The sequence below is a fragment of the Kogia breviceps genome, chromosome 7, assembly GCF_026419965.1.
Source record: "Kogia breviceps isolate mKogBre1 chromosome 7, mKogBre1 haplotype 1, whole genome shotgun sequence".
Classification (NCBI taxonomy): Eukaryota; Metazoa; Chordata; class Mammalia; order Artiodactyla; family Physeteridae; genus Kogia; species Kogia breviceps.
Window position 1 is genome coordinate 82,312,591 of NC_081316.1, and position 23,064 is coordinate 82,335,654.

At 39.6% G+C, this 23,064-nt stretch overlaps 1 protein-coding gene across 5 annotated transcripts in view; it reads left to right on the forward strand.

The window, feature by feature from the left end:
• Positions 1-23,064, forward strand: part of PAAF1 (proteasomal ATPase associated factor 1) — a 102,303-nt gene that overhangs the window by 15,576 nt on the left and 63,663 nt on the right. For 4 of the 5 annotated variants that reach the window (XR_010841436.1, XR_010841437.1, XR_010841438.1 and 1 more), the window contains exons 5-10: positions 6,760-6,858; positions 7,490-7,640; positions 14,630-14,824; positions 19,570-19,661; positions 20,980-21,095; positions 22,641-22,723. Coding sequence is in view for 2 of the 5 variants with exons in the window: in XM_059069694.2 (XP_058925677.1) it covers positions 6,760-6,858; positions 7,490-7,640; positions 14,630-14,824; positions 19,570-19,661; positions 20,980-21,095; positions 22,641-22,723 (736 nt within the window). In the remaining 3 variants the exon portion in view is untranslated. Of the gene's footprint in view, positions 1-6,759; positions 6,859-7,489; positions 7,641-14,629; positions 14,825-19,569; positions 19,662-20,979; positions 21,096-21,219; positions 21,276-22,640; positions 22,724-23,064 lie in introns of all 5 variants that reach the window. The other variant, XM_067038880.1, reaches the window with a different exon arrangement.

Genomic DNA, 23,064 nt, shown 5'->3' on the forward strand with positions numbered 1-23,064 from the left:
TCATTTCTAATTGTATTGATTTGAGTCTTCCCCTTTTTTTTCTTGATGAGTCTGGCTAATGGTTTATGAATTTTGTTTATCTTCTCAAAGAACCAACTTTTAGTTTTATTGATCTTTGCTATCATTTCCTTCATTTCTTTTTCATTTATTTCTGATCTGATCTTTATGATTTCTTTCCTTCTGCTAACTTTGGGGTTTTTAATTCTTCTTTCTCTAATTGCTTTAGGTGTAAGGTTAGGCTGTTTATTTGAGATGTTTCTTGTTTCTTTGTTTGTTTTTGTTTTTGGGGGGTTTTTTTTGTGTGTGTGGTACGCGGGCCTCTCACTATTGTGGCCTCTCCCGTTGCGGAGCACAGGCTCTGGACGCGCAGGCTCAGCGGCCATGGCTCATGGGCCCAGCCGCTCCACGGCATGTGGGATCTTCCCGGACCGGGGCACGAATCCGTGACACCTGCATCGGCAGGCAGATTCTCAACCACTGCGCCACCAGGGAAGCCCTCTTGTTTCTTGAGGCAGGATTGTATTGCTATAAACTTCCATCCTAAGAACTGCTTTTGCTGCATCCCATAGGTTTTGGATCATCGTGTTTTCATTGCCATTTGTCTCTAGGTATTTTTTGATTTCCTCTTTGATTTCTTCAGTGATCTCTTGGTTATTAAGTAGTGTATTGTTTAGCCTCCATGTGTTTGTATTTTTTACAGATATTTTCCTGTAATTGATATCTGGTCTCATAGCGTTACAGTCAGAAAAGATACTTGATACGATTTCAATTTTCTTAAATTTACCAAGGCTTGATTTGTGACCCAAGATATGATCCATCCTGGAGAATGTTCCATGAGCACTTGAGAAGTATGTGTATTCTGTTGTTTTTGGATGGAATGTCCTATAAATATCAATGAAGTCCATCTTGTTTAATGTATCATTTAAAGGTTGTGTTTCCTTATTTATTTTCATTTTGGGTGATCTGTCCATTGGTGAAAGTGGGGTGTTAAAGTCCCATACTATGGTTGTGTTACTGTCGATTTCCCCTTTTATGGCTGTTAGCATTTGCCTTATGTATTGAGGTGCTCCTATGTTGGGTGCATAAATATTTACAATTGTTATATCTTCTTCTTGGATTGATCCCTTGATCATTATGTAGTGTCCTTCTTTGTCTCTTGTTAATAGTCTTTAACATCTATTTTGTTTGATAAGAGAATTGCTACTCCAGCTTTCTTCTGATTTCCATTTTCATGGGATATCTTTTTCCATCCCCTGACTTTCAGTCTGTATGTGTCCCTAGGTCTGAAGTGGGTCTCTTGTAGACAGCATATATACGGGTCTTGTTTTTGTATCTATTCAGCCAGTCTGTGTCTTTTGGTTAGAGCATTTAATCCATTTAAGGGAGTTATCAATATGTATGTTCCTATTACCATTTTCTTAATTGTTTTGCGTTATTGTAGGTCTTTTCCTTCTCTTGTGTTTCCTGCCTAGAGAAGTTCCTTTAGCATTTGTTGTAAAGCTGGTTTGGTGGTGCTGAATTCTCATAGCCTTTGCTTGTCTGTGAAGATTTTAATTTCTCCGTTGAATCTGAATGAGATCCTTACTGGGTAGAGTAATCTTGGTTGTAGGTTTTTCCCTTTCATCACTTTAAATATGTCCTGCCACTCCTTTCTGGCTTGCAGAGTTTCTGCTGCAAGATCAGCTGTTAACCTTATTGGGATTCCCTTGTATGTTATTTGTTGTTTTTCCCTTGCTTTGTGTGTGTGTGTGTGTGTGTGTGTGTGTGTGTGTGTGCGCGCGTGCGTGCGTGCGTGTGCTAGGCGGGCCTCTCACTGCTGTGGCCTCTCCCGTTGCGGAGCACAGGCTCCAAACCCGCAGGCCCATCAGCCATGGCTCATGGGCCCAGCCACTCCGCGGCACATGGGATCTTCCCGGACCGGGGCACGAACCCGTGTCCCCTGCATTGACAGGCGGACTCTCAACCACTGCGCCACCAGGGAAGCCCCTCCCTTGCTTTTAATATTTTTTCTTTGTATTTAATTTTTGATAATTTAGATAATATGTGTCTTGGCATGTTTCTCCTTGGATTTATCCTGTGTGGGACTCTCTGCACCTCCTGGACTTGATTGGCTCTTTCCTTTCCCATATTAGGGAAGTTTTCAACTATAATCTCTTCAAATATTTTCTCAGTCCCTTTCTTTTTCTCTTCTTCTTCTGGGACCCCTGTAATTCGAATGTTGGTGTATTTAATGTCGCCCCAGAGGTCTCTCAGACTGTCCTCAGTTCTTTTCATTTTTCTTTATTTTGCTCTGCAGTAGTTATTTCCACTATTTTATCTTCCAGGTCACTTACCTGTTCTTCTGCCTCAGTTATTGTGCTATTGATTCCTTCTAGAGAATTTTAAAAAATTTTTATTTATTTTACTTATTTTTAATTTTTGGCTGTGTTGGCTCTTCGTTGCTGCTCGCGGGCTTTCTCTAGTTGTGTCAAGCAGGGGCTACTCTTCATTGTGATATACTGGCTTCTCATTGTGGTGGCTTCTGTTGTTGCAGAGCATGGGTTCTAGGTGTGCGGGCTTCAGTAGTTGTGGCTCGCGGGCTTCAGTAGTTGTGACTCACGAGCTACAGAGCACAGACTCAGTAGTTGTGGCACATGGACTTAGTAGCTCCATGCCATATGGGATCTTCTCCAGATCAGGGCTCGAACTGATGTCCCCTTCATTGGCAGGCAGATTCTTAACCACTGCGCCACCAGGGAAGCCCCCTTCTAGAGAATTTTTTATTTCATTTATTGTGGTGTTCATCATTGTTTGTTTGCTCTTTAGTTCTTCTAGGTCCTTGTTAAACATTTCTTATGTTTTCTCCATTCTATTTCCAAGATTTTGGATCTTCTTTACTATCATTACTCTGAATTCTTTTTTAGGTAGACTGCCTATTTCCTTTTCATTTGTTTGGTCTGGTGGATTTTTACCTTGCTCCTTCATGTGCTGTGTGTTCCTCTGTCTTCTCATTTTTCTTAACTTACTGTGTTTGGGGTCTCCTTTTTGCAGTCTGCAGGTTTGTAGTTCCTGTTGTTTTTGGTGTCTGCCCCCAGTGGCTAAAGTTGGTTCAGTGGGTTGTGTAGGCTTCCTGGTGGAGGGGACTGGTGCCTGTGTTCTGGTGGAAAAGGCTAGATCTTGTCTTTCTGGTGGGCAGGACCGCATCTGGTCGTGTGTTTTGGGGTGCCTGTGACCTTATTCTGATTTCAGGCAGCCTCTCTGCTAATGGGTGGGGTTGTGTTCCTGTCTTGCTAGTTGTTTGGCATAGGGTGTCCAGCACTGTAGCTTGCTGGTTGTTGAGTGGAGCTGGGTCTTAGCGTTGAGATGGAGGTCTCTGGGAGAGCTTTTGCCATTTGATATTATGTGGAGTTGGGAGGTCTCTGGTTGACCAATGTCCTGAACTTGGCTCTCCCACCTCAGAGGTACAGGCCTGACACCTGGCCAGAGCACCAAGACCCTGTCAGCCACATGGCTCAGAAGAAAAGGAAGGAAAAAAAAGAATGAAAGAAAAATAAATAAAATAAAGTTATTAAAATAAAAAATAATTAAAAAGGTTAAAAAGTTATAAAAAGGGGGGAAGGAAAAGAAAGAAAGAAGAGAGCAAGCAAACTGAAAAACATCCACCAACGATAACAAGCACTAAAAACTATAATAAAAAACAAAAAGCAAGCAAAAAAAAAAACGGACAGACAGAGCCCTAGGACAAATGGTAAAAGCAAAGCTATACAGACAAAATCACACAAAGAAGCATACACATACACACTCACAAAAAGAGAAAAAGGAAAAAAATATATTTATCTTTTGGGAAGTCTGAGGTCTTCTGCTGGTGTTCGGTAGCTGCTCTATAGGAGTTGTTCCACATGTAGATGTATTTCTGATGTATTTGTGGGGAGGAAGGTGATCTCCACATCTTACTACTCCACCATTTTGCAGGTCTCTGAATTGTCACCTTTATCCTATATTTAGGAATGCTCCATTGATCTGTTTGTTCTTTTGCTGTAACTAAGGAATAGATCTTTAGCTTTAGGCTCTGACCTAGGTTTGTATCCTGGCTCTGCTCTTTCACCTTGGGGAAATTAAACTACCTCTTAAACCTCAGATTTCTCACCAATACTTACAGATTTTTGAGTGGATTATATGAGAGTAGTGTCTGTTACATGTCTGGCACATAATAGCTAGCTATTCAATAAATGTTAGTTCTCTTTCCTTTTTCTCTTAATAAAAATCTGGAGGAAGAAGACAACTGGTATGATGTATAATCTACTTTTCAGTGTTCTGTCACTTTGGAAGAATAGATAGTTCAGACTTAATTACTTTTTAGTTCTAGGAACTAGGGCCCCAAAGATATGTAACTGAGATAAATAACACAATATCCCTGTCCTCTCCAGGAAGAGTATATTAACTGAGAGGGTACCAAATAATATATCAGAGTTTCTCAACCTTAGCAGTATTGACATTTTAAGCTAGATAATTCTTTTTTGTAGGGGGTTTTTCTATGCAGTGTAGGATGTTTAGCTGCATCCCTGGCCTCTAGCTACAAGTTTGTCCGTTGGACACCGCCCCCAGTTGTGACAACTAAAAATGTTTACAGACATCACCAAACGCCCCCGCAGAAACAAATTGCTTCTGGTTGACAACCACTATGATATGTTGGGTTGGCCAAAAAATTCATTTGGGTTTTACCATAAGATGTTATAGAAAACTCCAAACGAACTTTTTGGGCAACCCAATATAAACATAGAAGCTGAAGACCACTGGGGGAGGAAGTGGTGAACTCTTTGGGGAGTTGGAAAAAACCATTTACCTTTTGGAGAGTGGGACATTTTTTAAAAAATCATTAATTGTTCCTTTATTCTATTTCTTATTCTCCCTTTCTCTTATTTGAGCTCATTATTAGGTGATCCACTCATTTATTAATCACCTACTATATTCCAGATAGTCTTCTGGGCACTGGGTCTATATAGTAATGGATAGAACTGTGGTATAGAGCCTGTATTCTAGGGTGTGGGTCCAGACAGGATTTGCCAGTGACTTGAGATGTGAGATGAGATGAGATATGAGAAAATGAGTTGGGATAATTCCAAAAATTTTGACCTGAGAATTGGGTAAATTTTGGTGTTGTCATTTACTTGGGGGACAAGTAGTTGCATTGGTAGGGAGTGGGGGGAAATAAGAGTTCTGTTTTGGACATGTTAAGTTTCAGGTGTCCACTATAAAGCCAAAGATAGATGCCTAGCAGGCAGTGAGATAGATGGCGCCCGAATCAGGAAAGAGGTTGGGCTGTATCGCTTTAGGGATTAAATTGATTCCAGAGTGAGTAGGAAAGTGTTTAAATATGTTTTGTTTCTGGGACCCTTGAATGGGGACAGTAGCTGGTCTCATTGATATACGTCAGATGGCTTTACTTTCTTATCTAGTGTTGATGAGCTGCTTTATCCCTCTTCCCAAACTGTTATTAGGTATTTGTTAAGTAGTTACTCTGTATATAGCCTGTGATTTGTGTGAGAAAGTGCTGGACATGGTTCTGACACTTATAAAGCTCATCATGTAGTTGGGGAGCCAGAATAGAGTTGAACTTGACAGTACTGGTAGTCAGATTTAAGGCCCAGGATTAGGGTGGTAGCAGTGGTGTTGGAGGAAGAAAGATAGATCTGAGAAATGTCTCCTACACTAGAATGTGAAAGCAGTATCCACCGATGAGAAGCTAGGAGCAGAATGGGATTATTATGAGGATCAAATGATTCAGTGTATTTGAAAATGTTTTATAAATGATAAAACATGATATAAATGTTAATTGTTGTTATAATCCTTAAAGTTAAAAGAACTACAATTAAGTTAATGGTCCTTTTATTGAGGAGCCAAAATAAAGAAGAAAAAGTCTTAGAAAGTGTTAGAGTTGACCCATATATCCCTTTAGTTTTTGCCAGACCTATTCATTATGGCTTAATTGGCATAGAAATGTAAAGTGGAAGGTTGAATAATTAAAGGCAAATTCCTATTTTTTTTTTTTGTTTGTTTTTGAAAGTTCCTGCTTTTAAAAAATAATTTAGGTCATATTGGAATCATAGTTGCTGGGAATATGACTGTGATTATATATCTCAGTCTCACATTTCTGGAATATTTGCAACTGGGTGTTTTTTAATAAAAAGGGGGTATTATGTATGCTGTATTGATATATTAAAGAGACTTGGCATTCTGATCATGGCTTATTCATGAAGTGATTCCTAATATTGAAATTGAATAAGTGAATTTGAGAATTTTTCTATTACTTATTCTGAAATACACACACAGACAGTTAAGATTTTACAGAGGGAATGTAAAGTAGTAAATTGGAAGCATCTCTGCTTTTCCTTGAATCCTGGTGCATCTTGGAAGTCTGTCTTTTTGTGTAAGTGGGTTCTTAAGAATTAGGAGAGGTACCTTAATTTTAAAATAAAATAGCAAAAGATAGAAACTATGGAAATGATATGGGAATAAGTAACTTTATAGCTGAAGCAGGAGATTATAGATGACTACAAGAATAGTTTTTTGTTTTGAGAAATAAAGGGTCTTGGCTCCAGCCTTGTTGGGAGATCAGTGATGATAACTCAGCCTTCATATGAAACACATGTCCTTTGTGTTGGGAAGCATAGGCTTGAAGAAGGCTTAGAGGAGTGTGAAATGAGAGAGGTTTATAACATATTTCAAGGGAAGAAGAGCATTTCGTTATTTGTAACACTGGCTGTTTTGTCATTTAAACAGATAACATGCCTGGACATTTCCAGTGGAGGAGGCCTTGGTGTGTCTTCTAGTACCGATGGGAGCATGAAGATCTGGCAGGCTTCCAATGGAGAGCTCAGAGTAAAGGCTTTGGGTACACTTTTAGGGTGGTCTGAGTAACCTTAGACTGGGCCATGGAAAGAAGAGTGGCCCATTCTGAAAATGTAGGAACACTGCACTTCAGTTGATCTTTGTTCTTACATTTGTTAATCTGAGAACCATGCTCAAGTTTGGTTATTTGCCAGAACAAATTGGGGCTGGAACAGTGGAAGAGACAGGCTAATGAATGTCTGTGAGTGGATGGTATGAAATGCCTTCAGTGACACATTTCTAAGACAGAGTAGCTAGGCGGTTACACTGACTATATATATGGCTGAGCCCCCCAACCTGTACAGAGGATTTTAAGAAGAGACAAGTAAAAGAGCCCTCAAGCCTCCTCAGCTCCTTATATGTAGAACTAGACTATGGGATGGCTATGAGAGCTATGGAATTCAAATTCACAACTTCTGCAGCCAAAGCCCAGGAAAGGGAGCCAACAGCTCTAAGACAATTACCTGGTATACAGATGAGCTAAAGAGATTCTTTGGACCTCTTTTGTTTTAAAATGCAGCATGTAGATATACCATTTACGGGACTATAAGGATATGGGAGGTAAGAGAACATCAAGGGATGGACAAGAGAACTAGCATGGAATTTTCTTTTGTTTTTCCAGAGAGTATTGGAAGGACATGTATTTGATGTGAATTGTTGCAGGTTTTTCCCATCAGGCCTTGTGGTTCTGAGTGGGGGAATGGATGCCCAGCTGAAGATCTGGTCAGCTGAAGATGCTAGCTGTGTGGTGACCTTCAAAGGTCACAAAGGAGGTATGAAGTGATTTCTCCTAAAGGTTTCTCTAATGATCCCCAGAAATAAATCACCAAAAAGATAGAAACAGAATCTAGTTATCAAGTCAACTATACTTCAGTTAAAAAATAAAAACTAAGGTTATTTCTGCCCCCCCAAAAAAGCATCTAGTTATCCACAAAAACACAAGTAATTCATCCAACTGGCCATTTAAATGAACTGGTATTTCCCCAAGGATTAGAAATTCCTTTCCTACTCAGTCTTACTATTGCTATCTAGAATTAACTAACTTACATAGATCATTGTTTTCCACAATTGATAAGGGGAAAAAAAGCCTCCGTAGGAGATCATCTACTGGTGTGCTGGGGAAAAAAAAGAGAGAGAGGTGTGCCCACTATTTCACATTAGTTCTTTGGCTGAGGTGATAGTAAAAGTTGTGTTGCAAACAGCTGCATCACCAGACATCAGATAGACCTTGGTATTGATGGTCGATTCCTGTGGATTTAAATCACAGTTCAGTTTTTTAAAATGGATTAACCATATAACCTGTTGATATCAGATTGTAGAGACAGAGTGAGAACATCTTCCCTCTGTAACTGATTGGTTGGTTTGTTGGGAAAAAAGTTAACTTAGAGTTGTTTTATCCTTAATTTGGAATGTTTAAAAAATGATAAATATGTCATTCTTATTTTTACAAGTTTGGATATTTTTGAAAATGTAATAACATCCCCAAATAATTTCTTACCTTGATACCTCCTTTGGGACCATAATACACATCATCTATACCACTGATTTGGGAATTTATTATGTATTTGCCCTATACTTATGGTATTTAACCCAGTGTTTTTGCCTTGTGTACCTGACTATATTATAAATAGCTTGTGTGTAGAGGTTGATTTTTTTAAGTTTTAGTATTTCTTTATAATGGTTTGTCAGATTACATACAGATAATCTAGCAAACACACATGTTAACCTTAGCAAATAAATGGGTTTTCTTCTGAAACTTAAGTACATGGGTGCATTGAAAGGGAATAGAAGGGATATATAGAGCCTTCTTCACGTTCAGTCCAAAGAACTGACAGGTCTGAGGAGTCAAAGCAGCCTGCACTGTTGGGGAATCCAGGAGCCAAAGGAGTCTAGAAGAACACTGAGGGATTCACCTTAGATCTGGCCACCTTGAAGATGCAAGGCGTGGGGGACCTTTCCAGTGGAACAAGGCATAGCTCTGCATGTTGAACTTAACAAGATGCATATTTAACATCCATGCACACTTAACTTCAGAATACCTTTGGATTACTATAGTTATTGACTGTGCCCTCCACATGAATCCTAAGTCTCCCAATGTTCTTCAGTTCTCCTTAAGAATCCATGTGTGTCACTTAGCTTAGGGTGAACTGTAGAGTGTTTGTTGATCTGACTTAAGCTTTTATTCATATAGTTCTTCCATTCTTTTGGCCTTGTGAGAAAGTTCTGAGGTGGGGGCAGGCGCTTCTCCAGAGTATAACAACCCTTCCTTTTTTTTTTGCTTGAGAGGGTTTGTTGTTTTTTTTTTAAATTAGATTGAACAGAAATGATAAGATTTAGGGGAAATTGCATGAAGTCAGATCCAGGTTAATGTCTGTCAGGTCTTGAATGCTTCTCTCCAGTTGGTTCTATAAAGGAGCCCCAGGTTTGGGGTTGCCCATTCTTCAAAAGTATGGAGCCAAAATCAAGATTAATCTCCAATAACAGCAGCATATATGGGTCACTGTTTTTACTTAGTTGACTTCCAAGTTGCTTTGTGTGGCTCCTTTTTTACAATCTCTTTAGTTCTGAGATTTTGAAGCATTTTAATAAAAGTCATGAACCACATAAAAAAACAGAATGATGCTTATTGCAAAGAATCATTTGGACACTAATAGAGCAGCTCTGTATAAAGATCTGTCATAAAGGATAACCTTTCATTAGCTTAGTTAAGTCTCTGGCTTGCTTACTGCTTCTAGTATATGGAAACATGATAGTAAGGGAGCCAGTACAGTAGAGTGGCAAAGCATAGGATTTGGAGACATACAAATCTTGGTTTAAATCTTAATTCTTCCATTTAAAGTCTGGGAAGCCTTGGAAAGTTGCTTTACTTTTCTGAGCTTTAATTTCCTCATATGTAAAATGGGGATAATAGTATTAAATGAAGTGGTGCATATGAGAGATTTAGTATCATCTCTGGTATATAATAAGTGTACGTTGAATGCTATTATTGTTCATAAAAAACATGACACTATACTTTAAACCCTGCCAGGAAAGTTGAACCTTGTGATGTTTTAACATACTTGTCAAATGTGAAAAGCTGAAATTGTTATTTCTAATACAGTAGACATTTTTGATCTTAGTTGATATGTAATTGGTCTTTTCTAATACTTTTAGATATATATTTTATATTTATTTAAAGGATTAGTGTGTTCTTAAGTAGAGGTAAGATTTTTGTGGATCTGTCTAATGAAAAGATAAACTAAAAGCAGTGTTCTATTTGTAATATATGAGTTTACTAAGTAGCTCTAAAGTGTACTTTAATCAGTTTGAAAATTTTTAATTGACCAGGCCATTTAATTAAGGTTGGTGAATTTGGAGATATATATTCATAATCTTAATTCTTTGTAATAAGCCCCACGTCTTTCATAATCTGTGAAAACATTGAGACCAAATGAAACACCATTTCAGTTGATTGGTTGAGGTTTTTTGCTCACCAAGGTAGGAAAGATGGTTACACTTGAGAAACCAGGTTGCATTCTTTTCAAACTCTTATATACTTTCTCTGAAATAGGATATGCTCCCTCCAAGTAATAGGTGCTTCAGGGCTCATTATTTTCTGAGATCTGAATAGAGTCAACTTGTTAAAAACCTGCCTAGAAATATGAAATTTGCTCTGTTTCTTACTAATACTTATTTCAGTCATAGTTTCATCTAACATTATTCTTATTTCCCAGACTTTGGCTAGGATGTTTATATGTGAATCAGCTGAATTTTTTCTTGAATACAGATTTTTTTTCATCTTGGTTTATATGTTGAGGACTTCTGTCTGTTTGGTTTGATATCTAAAGCCTTTGCAGCTCTGCCAGGTCTTAGCTATGGCTACTTCTCTTACAAAGGCATTCCTGCTACTTTCATAGCTTCTTAAGGTAATTCCTCACAGATTCCCCTGCTCCTGTAAGGCTCCTCTTTCTTTTATTCTTGTCACCTAAGAGTAAAGAGACCCACACTAGATGCCACTATGTTGTAAGTGACATTTTATTAGAGAGGGAGTGATAGTTTTCTACTCTACTTTCATAAAAAAGGAAAACTTCCTAGATGGCAGCTCTTTACTGAGTATTAGTTGAAATTTGTACACAGTTAATACCATTCACAGCTCCCTAGTCACAGCTGTAGCATCCTGCCTTGGATACATATTTTTCAGAACTTTTTTTTTTTTTAAGTTTGCATCACTTCCATGGAACTCAGCATTTTTAAATAGTGGTTGGAACTTCCCAGTAAAGACATAAACAGATCTTTGATGTCTTAGTAAGAGTTGAAGCCCCTTCCTTATGTTCCTATTGGTGATTCCTTAAGATTCTTGAAAGATCTAAGATCCTTTTCTAGCTAGAATGCTGAGTGTGTTATGGAGATAGAGTGGAAAGGTGGATTTTCTAAACTCATGGTACTTTATGATTACAAAATATGTTGTAAATAAGAAACATAAAATAGCAACAAGATATGTTGCCTGCTTAGATCTGCTTCAGAGGGAAAGGCTACTTTTAGAAGCTTATCTAGGCTAACACAACATTGTAAAGCAACCACATTCCAATAAAAATGAATTTAAAAAACCAACATATAGCCAAAAATAAATAAAGCTTATCTATATGGCCTTTATCCAGTAGATATATAAGTACAAGGATTACATTTTATTTTTCCAACAACTGTAACCAGCTATATAAATTGTATTTAGTTTTTATTTTAAATTAGATATATTTGGAAACTTACCCTGTGAATTAGGTCCCACCTGAGAAAATCATATTTTATCATACAGGCACTAAACTGGCTACTTTTTAAATTTGTGGCATTTTTATGAATTCATCTTTTTTCTGAAAAAGGCTTTCAAAGTGAAATTTCCACTGAGAGTTGAGGCATGTGGTTAACTGCATGGCTCATCCATCACTTGTACCTTATATTGAGTTTTTGTAGAGTTTTTGTCAAGGTTTGTATATCTGAAGTCATCTCATCTTGAGTGGAATGGGAGCAAGCCAGGGCATTAGTTTACTAAGTAACCTTTGATCAGGTACTCCTATTACTCACTCAGCCTGTGAGTGTTTATTGGGCACCTATAAGAGGATAATTAAATGGGTTTTAATAAAGCAAGTACTAGCCCTGCCTGTATCACCATAGGGCCAGACTCCTTTCTACTCTACAGTCCTATGTTGTCACATGTATGCCCCTGAAACTCTTTATGTCCTTGACTGTCTTTACCTTTTTACACTGTATGCTCCTGAGGCCAGGGATCATAGCAAATAGTCAGATAAGGGGGTGACAAAGGGCTTCAAAAGTCATAAAATCTGTGGACATTTTAGATATTATAACACTCTGCATATTACTTGATCTTTTTTAGCAGGTGGTCCCCTGTTGAGGTATGGTACAGGGGCCCAGGAGATGTGTATACTCAGCTTCCTGCTGGGCTCCTCTAATACTGCTCTGGCAAAAGTGGAGCACTGGCTCACGCTACCTGTCTGCAAACAGGTGAGGTAGAAGCTCAGCTTCCCCTTGACCTTGCTGATGCCTTCCTGGTAAAAATGGGGCACCATCTTGCATCACCTCAACTTGCACTACTTCCTTTCCTCCAAGTAGGCTTGTAAGCTCTGTTTCCTGCTGACTGACACCAGGGGATGGGGTGGGGAAAGTGGAGTGCTACTTCCCTGTCCCTCATGTTTTACCTCTTTCCCCCATTGGTGCTGGGCGAGAGTAGAGGCCCAGCTCCCCGCTGACAGTACCCTGCCAGGCCTGGTCAGCGCCGCTGGGTGGGGGGAATTGGAGAGCTGTCTCCGGCTTCCATGGGGGTTGAGGTAGAAATCACTCCCTGTTCAGCCCCACTGAATCTTTGGGAGAGGGGAGGTAGCAGTTTTTCTGTTGCTATTTGAGTAAGATGGATATTGCCAAAAAGGTTTTCTGTACTGTTAGGCCAGCCTTTTCTTAGTCTTCTGCCTAGAGGCAACAGACTTTTCTTGGAATTGTTTAGTTGTTGTTTTTTGTTTTTAATTTGTGCCTGTTTTTGTTTTAATTAGTTCTATGTTAGAGGCTTCTGCAGTGTCCTGTCTAGGATACATGGGAGGCAGTAAGGAAATCCAGGGAACTCATTGCCTTGTTGTTCTTCAAGTCCTGAGGTCCCTAGGTGGACTGCTTTCTTCTTTACATCTTTCAGCCTTCCTGTGCTTGTTTGTTGTATTATGTCCAGGTTTTTTTAGTTGTAAGGGGAGGACCTGGGAAGAATAGGACTACTCCATCTTGGCCAGATGAGAAGTCAATCCTTTTTTACGATTAGCTCCCAATGGAAGCAGCAGGATCTTTTAAGACAGTGATTTTCACACTGAACTGTCCAGGATGTCTACTTAATTTTTGTTTAAAAAACAGATTTTGTACGACCCAGCAATCCCACTACTGGGCATGTACCCTGAGAAAACGATAATTCAGAAAGAGTCATGTTGGGCTTCCCTGGTGGCGCAGTGATTAAGAATCCGCGTGCCAGTTCAGGGGACACGGGTTCAAGCCCTGGTCTGGGAAGATTCCACATGCTGAGGAGCAACTAAGCCACAACTACTGAGCCTGCACTCTAGAGGCTGTGAGCCACAGCTCCTGAGCCCACGTGCCACAACTAGTGAAACCCACCCTCCTAGAACCTGTGCTCCTCAACAAGAGAAGCCACTGCAATGAGAAGCCCGTGTACCACAACGAAGAGTAGCCCCCGCTCGCCGCAACTAGAGAAAAGCCTTCGCATTCCGCAACTAGAGAAAAGCCCTCGCGCAGCAACGAAGACCCAATGCAGCCATAAATTAAAAAAAAAAAAAAAAAAAGAGTCATGTACCACAATGTTCATTGCAGCACTATTTACAATAGCCAGGAGGACATGGTAGCAACCTAAGTGTCCATTGACAGATGAATGGATAAAGAAGATGCGGCACATATATACGATGGAATATTACTCTGGCATAAAAAGAAATGAAATTGAGTTATTTGTAATGAGGTGGATGGACCTAGAATCTGTCATACAGAGTGAAGTAAATCAGAAAGAAAAAAGCAAATACTGTATGGTAACATATATGGAATCTAAAAAAAAAAATAGTTCTGAAGAACCTTGGGGCAGTATAGGAATAAAGATGTAGATGTGGAGAATGGACTTGAGGACACGGGGAGGGGGAAGGGTAAGCTGGGACGAAGTGAGACAGTGGCATGGACATATATACACTACCAAATTAAAATAGATCACTAGTGGAAGGCAGCCACATAGCACAGGGAGATCAGCTCGTTACTTTGTGACCACCTAGAGGGGTGGGATAGGGAGGATGGGAGGGAGATGCAAATGGAAGGGGATATGGGGATATATGTATGTATACGTATAGCTGACTCACTTTGTTATACAGCAGAAACTAACACACCATTGTAAAGCAATTATACTCCGGTAAAGATTTTTTTAAAAAATAAATTAATTAAGAAAAACAGGTTCTAAAGCCAAAATAATAACTTGAAAACCACTGCTCTGGAAAACCACATGCCACTAAAAATTAATTCCAAAGCTTTTTTTCCATGTCTCTCTCTTGCAGTTAGTCATTGGGAAACAGGGACCCTGTTATGTTTGTTTCTGTTTTTCTGGCACTTGGATGTGCCCTGCCTGTAGTGCATATCCAGTACTTGTTTGTGAAGGAATAGAGTCATTTATGCAGATCAATCTTCTCTGCCCTTGTAGTTCCTTTACTGCCTACTCCATCTTAGGGTCTTTTTTTTTTTCTTTTGCCAGGTATCCTGGATACAGCCATTGTTGATCGGGGGAAGAATGTGGTATCTGGTTCTCGAGACGGGACAGCACGACTTTGGGACTGTGGGCGCTCAGCCTGCTTAGGAGTCATTGCAGACTGTGGCTCTTCCATCAACGGAGTGGCTGTGGGTACTGCTGACAACTCTATAAACCTCGGCTCCCCTCAGCAGATGCCCAGTGAGTTGATAACAATATATGAATTTATTTTGTTTCCTAATATTCCTTCAGTGTTTGCCTTAGTTTCTCCTTTTCTTCCTCATTCTCTCCTGCTTTATAGCTGGTATTTCCATTTTTACCATAAGATTAATATTTGTTGCATATCTACTATGTTTCTGTTGCTTTGGAATCTACAAAGGAAGTATATATCATAGTTACTGCATTTGAGTAAGTACAGTTTAATTTAATAGATGAGCCTAATGCCTATAAAACAGAGAACAATAAAATTTTGGCTGAAGTAATTTAGTGATTCACTTAATGCAAATATAATGGTTTTTTGGAAGATGAGAGTGTTTTAGGTTAGTATAGATGAGAGGTGTCACAAAAGAAGTTGAACCTTGAAGGATGGATTCAAGTTGAACAGATAAGAATGGGTAGGATGGGAGAATGGGAACTAGGGCAGGTGTAGAGGTAGGGGCAGTTCACATTAAAATAGTGTGGAGGTAAAATTGACTATTGGGTAGAGATTTGCTTCATTGGGCCACAGGTTGGCGTAAGCATAGTAGGGGGAAATAGGTGAGTAGAGTGATAGTTCTGGTTGAGTCAGAATGATAAAGGTCCTAATAAGGCAGCTTGCATTCTTTTCTTATTTTCCTATGAAAATACATACCACATGAAATTGAGCAGATAGAGAGTTCTTGTATACCCACACACCCGCACACCCTCCCCTGTTATCAGCATCCCTCACCAGAGTGGTACTTTTGTTACAATTGATAGACCTAAACCTGACACATCATTATCACTCAAAGTTCAAGGTTTAAATTAGGATTCACTCTTGATGTTGTATATTCTGTGGGTTTGGACAAATGCATAATGACATGTATTTATCATTCTAGTATCATGCAGAAGTTTCACTGCCTGAAAAATCCCTTTTGCTGCACCAATTCGTCCTTTCATCCCCTATAACCTTTGGCAACCACTGATGTTTTTACTGTCTTCAGGGTTTTGCCTTTTCCAGAATGTTGCAGTTGAAATCATAAACTATGTAGCCTTTTCAGATTGGCTTCTTTCACTCAGTAATATGCATTTAAGGTTCCTCCATGTCTTTTCATGCATTGATACCTCATTTTTTTCCCATTTATTTATTTATAAATGTTTTTCAGGGGGGCTTTCTCTAGTTGTGGTGAGTGGGGGCTACTCTTCGTTGTGGTGCATGGACTTCTCATCGTGGTACATGGACTTCTCATTGCGGGCTTCTCTTGTTGCAGAGCACAGGCTCTAGGCACGCAGGCTTCAGTAGTTGTGGCACACGAGCTTAGTTGCTCCATGGCATGTGGGATCTTCCCGGACCAGGGCTTGAATCCATGTCCCCTGCATTGGCAGGTGGACTCTTATCCACTGTGCCACCAGGGAAATCCTTGATACCTTATTTTTTTAAGCATTGAACAATGTTCCATTGTCTGAATGTACCTCAGTTTATCCATTCATCTACTGGAGGACATCTTGGTTGTTTCCAAGTTTGGACAATTATGAATAAAGCTGCTCTAAATATCCCTGTGTAGGTTTTTGTGTGGGTATATGTTTTCAGCTCATTTGGGTGAATTTTGCCCCTCCCTGTGGACACACTGCAGGTACTCTCCTCACTCTCTTAAACTTCCCATATAGATGCACTGTGGTCCAAGAACTAAAATGGTTGTGACTGCCACATGTTGCCTGGCCTCTCTTTGGGAATTAATCAGTTAATAGGAAGAGTATTTCCCAAAGTGTGACACATGTGCAGTGAGTGGTAAACAAGATCATTTCAGGCAGTACACATTTTTAATAGTTACATATTAATGTACACATATCTCACTTCAAACCTAAGATTTCACAGATACTACTTAAAATTAAGGTTGAGTTTTTTAAAGTTAGTTGGTTTAAAGTAATTTAAATGAAAATATTCTTGTTTCCTCTATTTCCTCACTTCCCACTTACTCTTCAACCCGCCCTAGGATGGTTTGTGCCCCAGCTACTTAACCAGCAGCAGCTCTTGTCAAGGTCACCAGTGACTCCATGTTGCATAATCCAGTGTTACTTCTCTGTACTTATCTTTCCAAGTTCTCAACAGGATACAACATAGTAAGCTCTTCTCTTCAGGACACTTTTCTTTCTTGGCTTCTGTAATACCACACTATACTGCTTTTCTTTCTATCTCATTGGCTGCTGCTTCTTAGTCTTCTTTTTTAAAAAAAACATTTATTTGTTTATTTGGCTGCGTTGGGTCTTAGTTGCGGCACGTGGGATCTTTTTTAGTTGCAGCATTTGGGATCTAGTTCCCTGACCAGGGTTTGAACCCGGGCCCCCTGCATTGGGAGCATGGAGCCTTAGCCACTGGACAACCAGGGAAGTCCCAATCTCCTTTTACATGTCTCCTTTATTCTACCTTTAAATATTGGAGGGCCCTGAGCTCTACAATTTCTCTCTTAGGTGATCTCATCATTTCCATGACTTTAAATATTGTATTTAAGCTGGTGATTTCCAGAAGTAGATCTAAAGCATAGATCTTTCACTTGCATTTCAGACTACATTTAGATGTCTAATAGACATCTTGAACTTATAACATGGAGTGTTTGATTTCCTCCCACCCCAAATCTGTTTTTCCCCATCTCAGTAAATGGCACGACCATCTTCTTGCTCAAGCCCAAAGTCTGAGATTCGTTCAAGATCCACCCCCACCTTTCCTCATGTCCCACATCAGCAAAGTCTGTCTGTCATCTCTACCTTCAGAATGTTGCTCATTTTTCCACCTCACCTTCTCCCTCCAGCTCTCCCTTCCTCCTGCCATCATCCTCATCCATTCTACCATCATCTGTTGCCTGCACTATTCTATAATCTATTCTCCTCAGAGGAACCATCGTGGTCATTTAAAAAACATAAATCAGACTTCCGTGGTGGTCCAGTGGGTAAGACTCCATGCTCCTAGTGCAGGGGGCCTGGGTTTGATCCCTGGTCGGGGAACTAGATTCCACATGCATGCCACAACCAAGAGTCTGCATGCTGCCACGATGATCCAGTGCAGCCAAAATAAAAGAAATTTTTTAAAAGTAAATAAATAAAAAACATAAATCAAGTCATTTCACTCTCCTTTGTCTCTACTCTCCTCTAGCAGCCTCCTTTTTGTATTTTTTTGTTTGGTTGGGTTTTTTTGGCCATGTGGGATCTTAATTCCCCAACCAGAGATCAAACCTGCATCCCCTGCCCTGGAAGCATGGAGTCTTTACCACTGGACCTCCAGGGAAGTCCATAGTGGCCTCCTTTTATACATATGTTCGGCCCTCCATATCCATGGGTACCTCATTCAGAACGCAATCCACAGTTGGTTGAATCTACAGATGTCAAACCTTTGGATATGGAGGGGCAACTCTGGGGACTTGAGCATCTGCGAATCTTGATGTCTGTGGCAGGTCCTGGAAGCAACCTTCGGTAAATACCGAGGGACAACTATGTATTAAAATCCTAACCCCTTACCATGGCTTATTACAAATGCTTACACTTTCTAACCCCTGCAGTCCTCTCCAGCCTCAAGTCATACCACCCTCTGCCAGGTCCAGTGTCCCAGCCACAGGTCTCTGTTCTTTGAGCACAACAGACTGCCAGCCTCCCGGCCTTTGCCTTGTTCTTCCCTTAGCCTGGAATGTACCTCCTGAAACTTTTCACATGGCTGGCTTCTGTTTACCAGTCATGTCTCAGTTGAAAAATAACCTCCATGAAACCTTTTTAAAATTGAAGTTTAGGGCTTTCCTGGTGGTGCAGTGGTTAAGAATCTGCCTGCCAATGCAGGGGACACAGGTTTGAGCCCTGGTCTGGGAAGATCCCACATGCTGTGGAGCAACTAAGACTGTGTGCCACAACTACTGAGCCTGTGCTCTAGAGCCCGCGAGCCACAACTACTGAGCCCGCGTGCCACAACTACTGAAGCCTGCCCGCCTAGAGCCCGTGCTTTGCAACAAGAGAAGCCATGACAATGAGAAGCCCATGTGCTGCAACGAAGAGTAACCCCCTCCCACCACAGCTAGAGAGAGCCTGTGTGCAGCAACAAAGACCCAATGCAGCCAAAAATAAAATTAATTAATTAATTTTTAAAATAAATAAATAAAATAAAATTGAAGTTTAAAGTTACCTTCCCCCACTCATTTTCCTACCATCTACTCCCTTTTGGTCATATTTTCCTATTTATATTTTATTTATTTATTCATATTTTCCTATTTCCTATTTATTTATTTCCTTTGTGGAACTCATCACTGTCTGAAGATATCCTTGTTTATTTGCTTATTTTACTATTTCCTATTTCTACTAGAATCTAGAATCTACTACTCCTTGAGAGTAACTACCTTGTCCCTCAGTAAATATTTGTTTAGTGAATGGATAGATCTCATTTCCTCCAGACCATAAGAGCCTTGAGGGCAGAGACTATCTACTTTGTTCAGTCTTGTACTCCTGCTCCAAGTATGGTATCTTTCCATATTACAGATGACTTAATAATATTATTTTTAAGTTGGGTTTATTGAGATATATTTTACATGTAGTAAAAGTCAGTCATCCTTTTTAATTGCACAGTTCTGTGAGTTTTGAGAAGTCAAGATATAGAACATAATAAATTTTTTTTAAGATTAATAAGTGAATCACTAATAGAAGAATTCAGTAAACAGCCATCAATAATTGTATGTTCTGGGTACTGCCAGCTGATCAGCCTAGCCCATTACTGACATAGCTCATATGTCATGCAGGTGAACGGGAAGTTGGAACAGAGTCGAAAATGCTGCTGTTGGCCCGGGAAGATAAGAAACTTCAGTGCTTGGGACTGCAGAGCAGGCAGCCGGCAAGTGGTTCCTCTAAGACCTTTGTATTCTGGGGCAACCTGGGTCACTCTGATTCTTGGAAAGCTGTTTTGAAAACATTTCTAATTCTCTGTATGTTCACCTTTTGAAGAAGCTGCATGAGTGAGTGGCAGTACAGTACAGTGATTAAGAGCATGGGATATGGAATAAGGGCAGCATTTAAATCCTGGTGGCTATGACATTGGACAGGTTACTTAACCTCTCTGAGCCTCAGTTTCCTCATCACTAAACTTGTCATAGTAGGATTTACCACATAGGGTTATGTGGTGACATTAAATGTCCTACTGCTTTGTGACCTTTATCAAGTCACTTTCCCTCTGGGCCTTAGTGTGCTGTATGTAAAATGATAAGGTTCTGTAGATTCCTTTCTTCCTCTAAGGTAATGTGAAGATTTTCTGAGTAAAGGACTCATGCATTGAGGGCTATAGATTAATTAATGACCAGAATATCTTTAGTAGAAGAATTAAATTTTCTTCCTTCATTCGCTGAGGTTTTGCCAGACTATGCTCTTAATTAAACTCTGAGTTTCTTGAGATTTTCTAAATTTCTTTCCAGCTCCTGTCATCATCACCCAGACAACTTGAATCATTTGGTGTGACCACAGGCTTTGTATTTTCATTTCATCTCATGACTTCAGTGTGCTGGTGATGTTTCCATTTTCAAAGTTTGTTCTGGGAACATCACTATTTTTGATCATATTGCCTTTATACTCTGAATTTCCATGCTGGCTTTTACTTCCAAAGGGAAATCAGGGAGTTTTGTTTGTTTTGTTTTGTTTCTTTTTTTAGAACATTCAAAATTTACTGTTTGAACTAACACTAAGGAATAAATAAAAGTCTAATAGTTTGGGGTTTTTTTTTTCAGGTACATGGGTGACTTGTGATTCTTTAAATTGCCACTTTGTTTCTTTCCCTTCAAAAGGTTGTCACAAGTGCCTTGAAGCAAAACTTAAATGTGTGAATTGCAAGTGTTTATCAAATGGAGGGTTGTGCTGAAAAGAGGGTAAAGGAGACTGGTTTCAAGGATCCCATGAGTCAATGTGTTAAGGGGAAATCGTATGAAACCTGCTGCCTCAGACTACGATATTATATAACCTGCTTAAGTCCTCAGCCAGCCTCAGGTTCCTGAAATCCTGGGAGTGCTTTCCCCTCAGTTGTTGATGAATGCTTAGTTTAGTGCTTAAATGGGGAAGAAAGAAATTCTGTACTAAAAATAGTAAAATTCTCCTTTTCTTGGTACCTGTGTATTCCTGGAAACAAATTAATCTTTAAACAGCATCTTTGTCTCCTCCTTGTCCAGGTGTTCCTCTTTATTGGCTCAGATGCCTTCAACTGCTGTACTTTTCTTTCTGGCTTCTTGCTGTTGGCTGGGACACAGGATGGAAATATTTATCAGCTGGATGTGAGGAGTCCAAGGTGAGTCACCATTTTGCATGATGCAGGTCTTCTGCAGAGTGGAAATTTTTATTGGCTTTCACAGTGATTTAGTCTGGCGTACAGATGGCTATTAAATCAAGGGTATGTTTTTCCATTTATAAAGGTTTTCCGGTGTGAATTGTATGATTGTTCTTATTATTCCTGGAATCACATTAAAAGGTAATTTGATTCATACTGTCATAATTGTCATGATTGCTTTGGAAATTAAGCTTAAATAATGATCTAACATTTCACTTACAATAATTGTGCAAAACTTTTCATTTTAAGGAGCTTAGTAATTTTCTTCATGGTATTAGATCTGGGTTGGCCTAAGATTGATCATTTTTAGTTCAGGTATGCCAGCTCTGATTCTTTATTTGGCTGTGATCATAACCTATCTAAAATAGGCTTTATCCTGGTCTTAAAGATATCCAAAGGGAATCCACAACCTATTTGTCCCAGGATTTAACAGTTTCTACAATTCTGTCCCTTCCTCCTCCTGTTTCCTTCCCTTGTTCAACTGATATTTATTGAATGGCTTCTGTAGGCATTGGGCTTTGTGCAGGGCAGTGAAAAACAGGAGTAAAAAATAAAAACTCTGCCTTTGAGGCTTTTGGAGTCTAATAGTAAAGATGAACAAGTAAAAGACTGTGATGATGCAGTGTGATCAGTGGTCTGACAGGGCTACACACAAAAATTTGAGGAAACATCGAGAAGGAGAGGGAAGAAGGTGAGACTGCTTCTCCAAGGAAATGAGGCTTTAATTAGATCTGGTCTAGTAGAAAGTTACCAAGTAAAGAAGAAAAGGATCTGCCTTAGGTAGAATAGCATACAGAGAAGCATGAAGGCATGTGAAAGTATGGTACTTTAAGAGACCTCTGTGTAATTTAATATGACAAGTATGTACCCTGCCGATGGAGCAGTGATGAGAAGTGGTGCCAGGCAGGAAAACAGGAATTTGCTTAGAAAGGACTTACATACCCTCCCAAGGAGTTTGGACTTTATTCCAAGAGCAGTGAAAAAATTTCAGCTGAAGAATGACTAGCTTATACCTTTTCTTCAATAATTTAAGTTACTTTATTTTTGTACTTGTTTTTGCCTCCATGGAGATAGGGAACCTGATTATTGTTATAAAGTCACATATATGTAATTGATTCTCACCTTCCTCTTTCATTTTACAGAGTCCTGACAATTTTAATATCTCACAATTGTCTTAATTCTGTCTATAAGTAAAACGGTTAACATATTGTTAACATTGTTATCTTAAACCCTTGTCAGGCCTCCCCTAAATACTGGAAATATCTGTGGTGACTTAGTTTGTTCAGCTCAATAACATGTTTAGATTCACTCCAAGGTGGTTTTGAATGGACTATCTTGATCTACCATTCAAGGATTTTGCCAGGAAAGAAACCATATGAATGTTTAATTTCTGTCCACATTTGTCCTAACTGCTGTTATGCAGTTAGTGCTGTATGTTGAATATAGTCAAACATTGCTTTTGAAGGAAAAATATTGTAAAATTGTCCCATTTATTCTGAATCCTAGGGCTCCAGTACAAGTCATCCACAGATCAGGAGCACCAGTTATGTCCCTGCTGAGTTTCAGAGATGGATTCATTGCTAGTCAAGGTGGGTCCAGGGGCCAATTGAGGGAGGTGATTTTATATAGTTCAACTAAACATAGGTTTAAGTTCCTGGTCTGTGGCAAGGCTAGGCTCATAGTCCTACACGATTCTTTGGCATACTGTACTTTTTACATAGTGTTTAACACCCTACTTGTAATTGTGTCTGCCCCCTCCAATTTGACCTCCTTGAGAGTAATGACTGCGCCTTATTCATCGTGTTATCCTCAGCATTTAGTTCAGTGCCCAGTATGTAGTTGGTGCTCAATAAACATTGTCAGAGTAAACGTACTGGCCCTTACTGCAAATCATTGAGAATTCAATAACGAATCAGTTACAGTCTCTGCT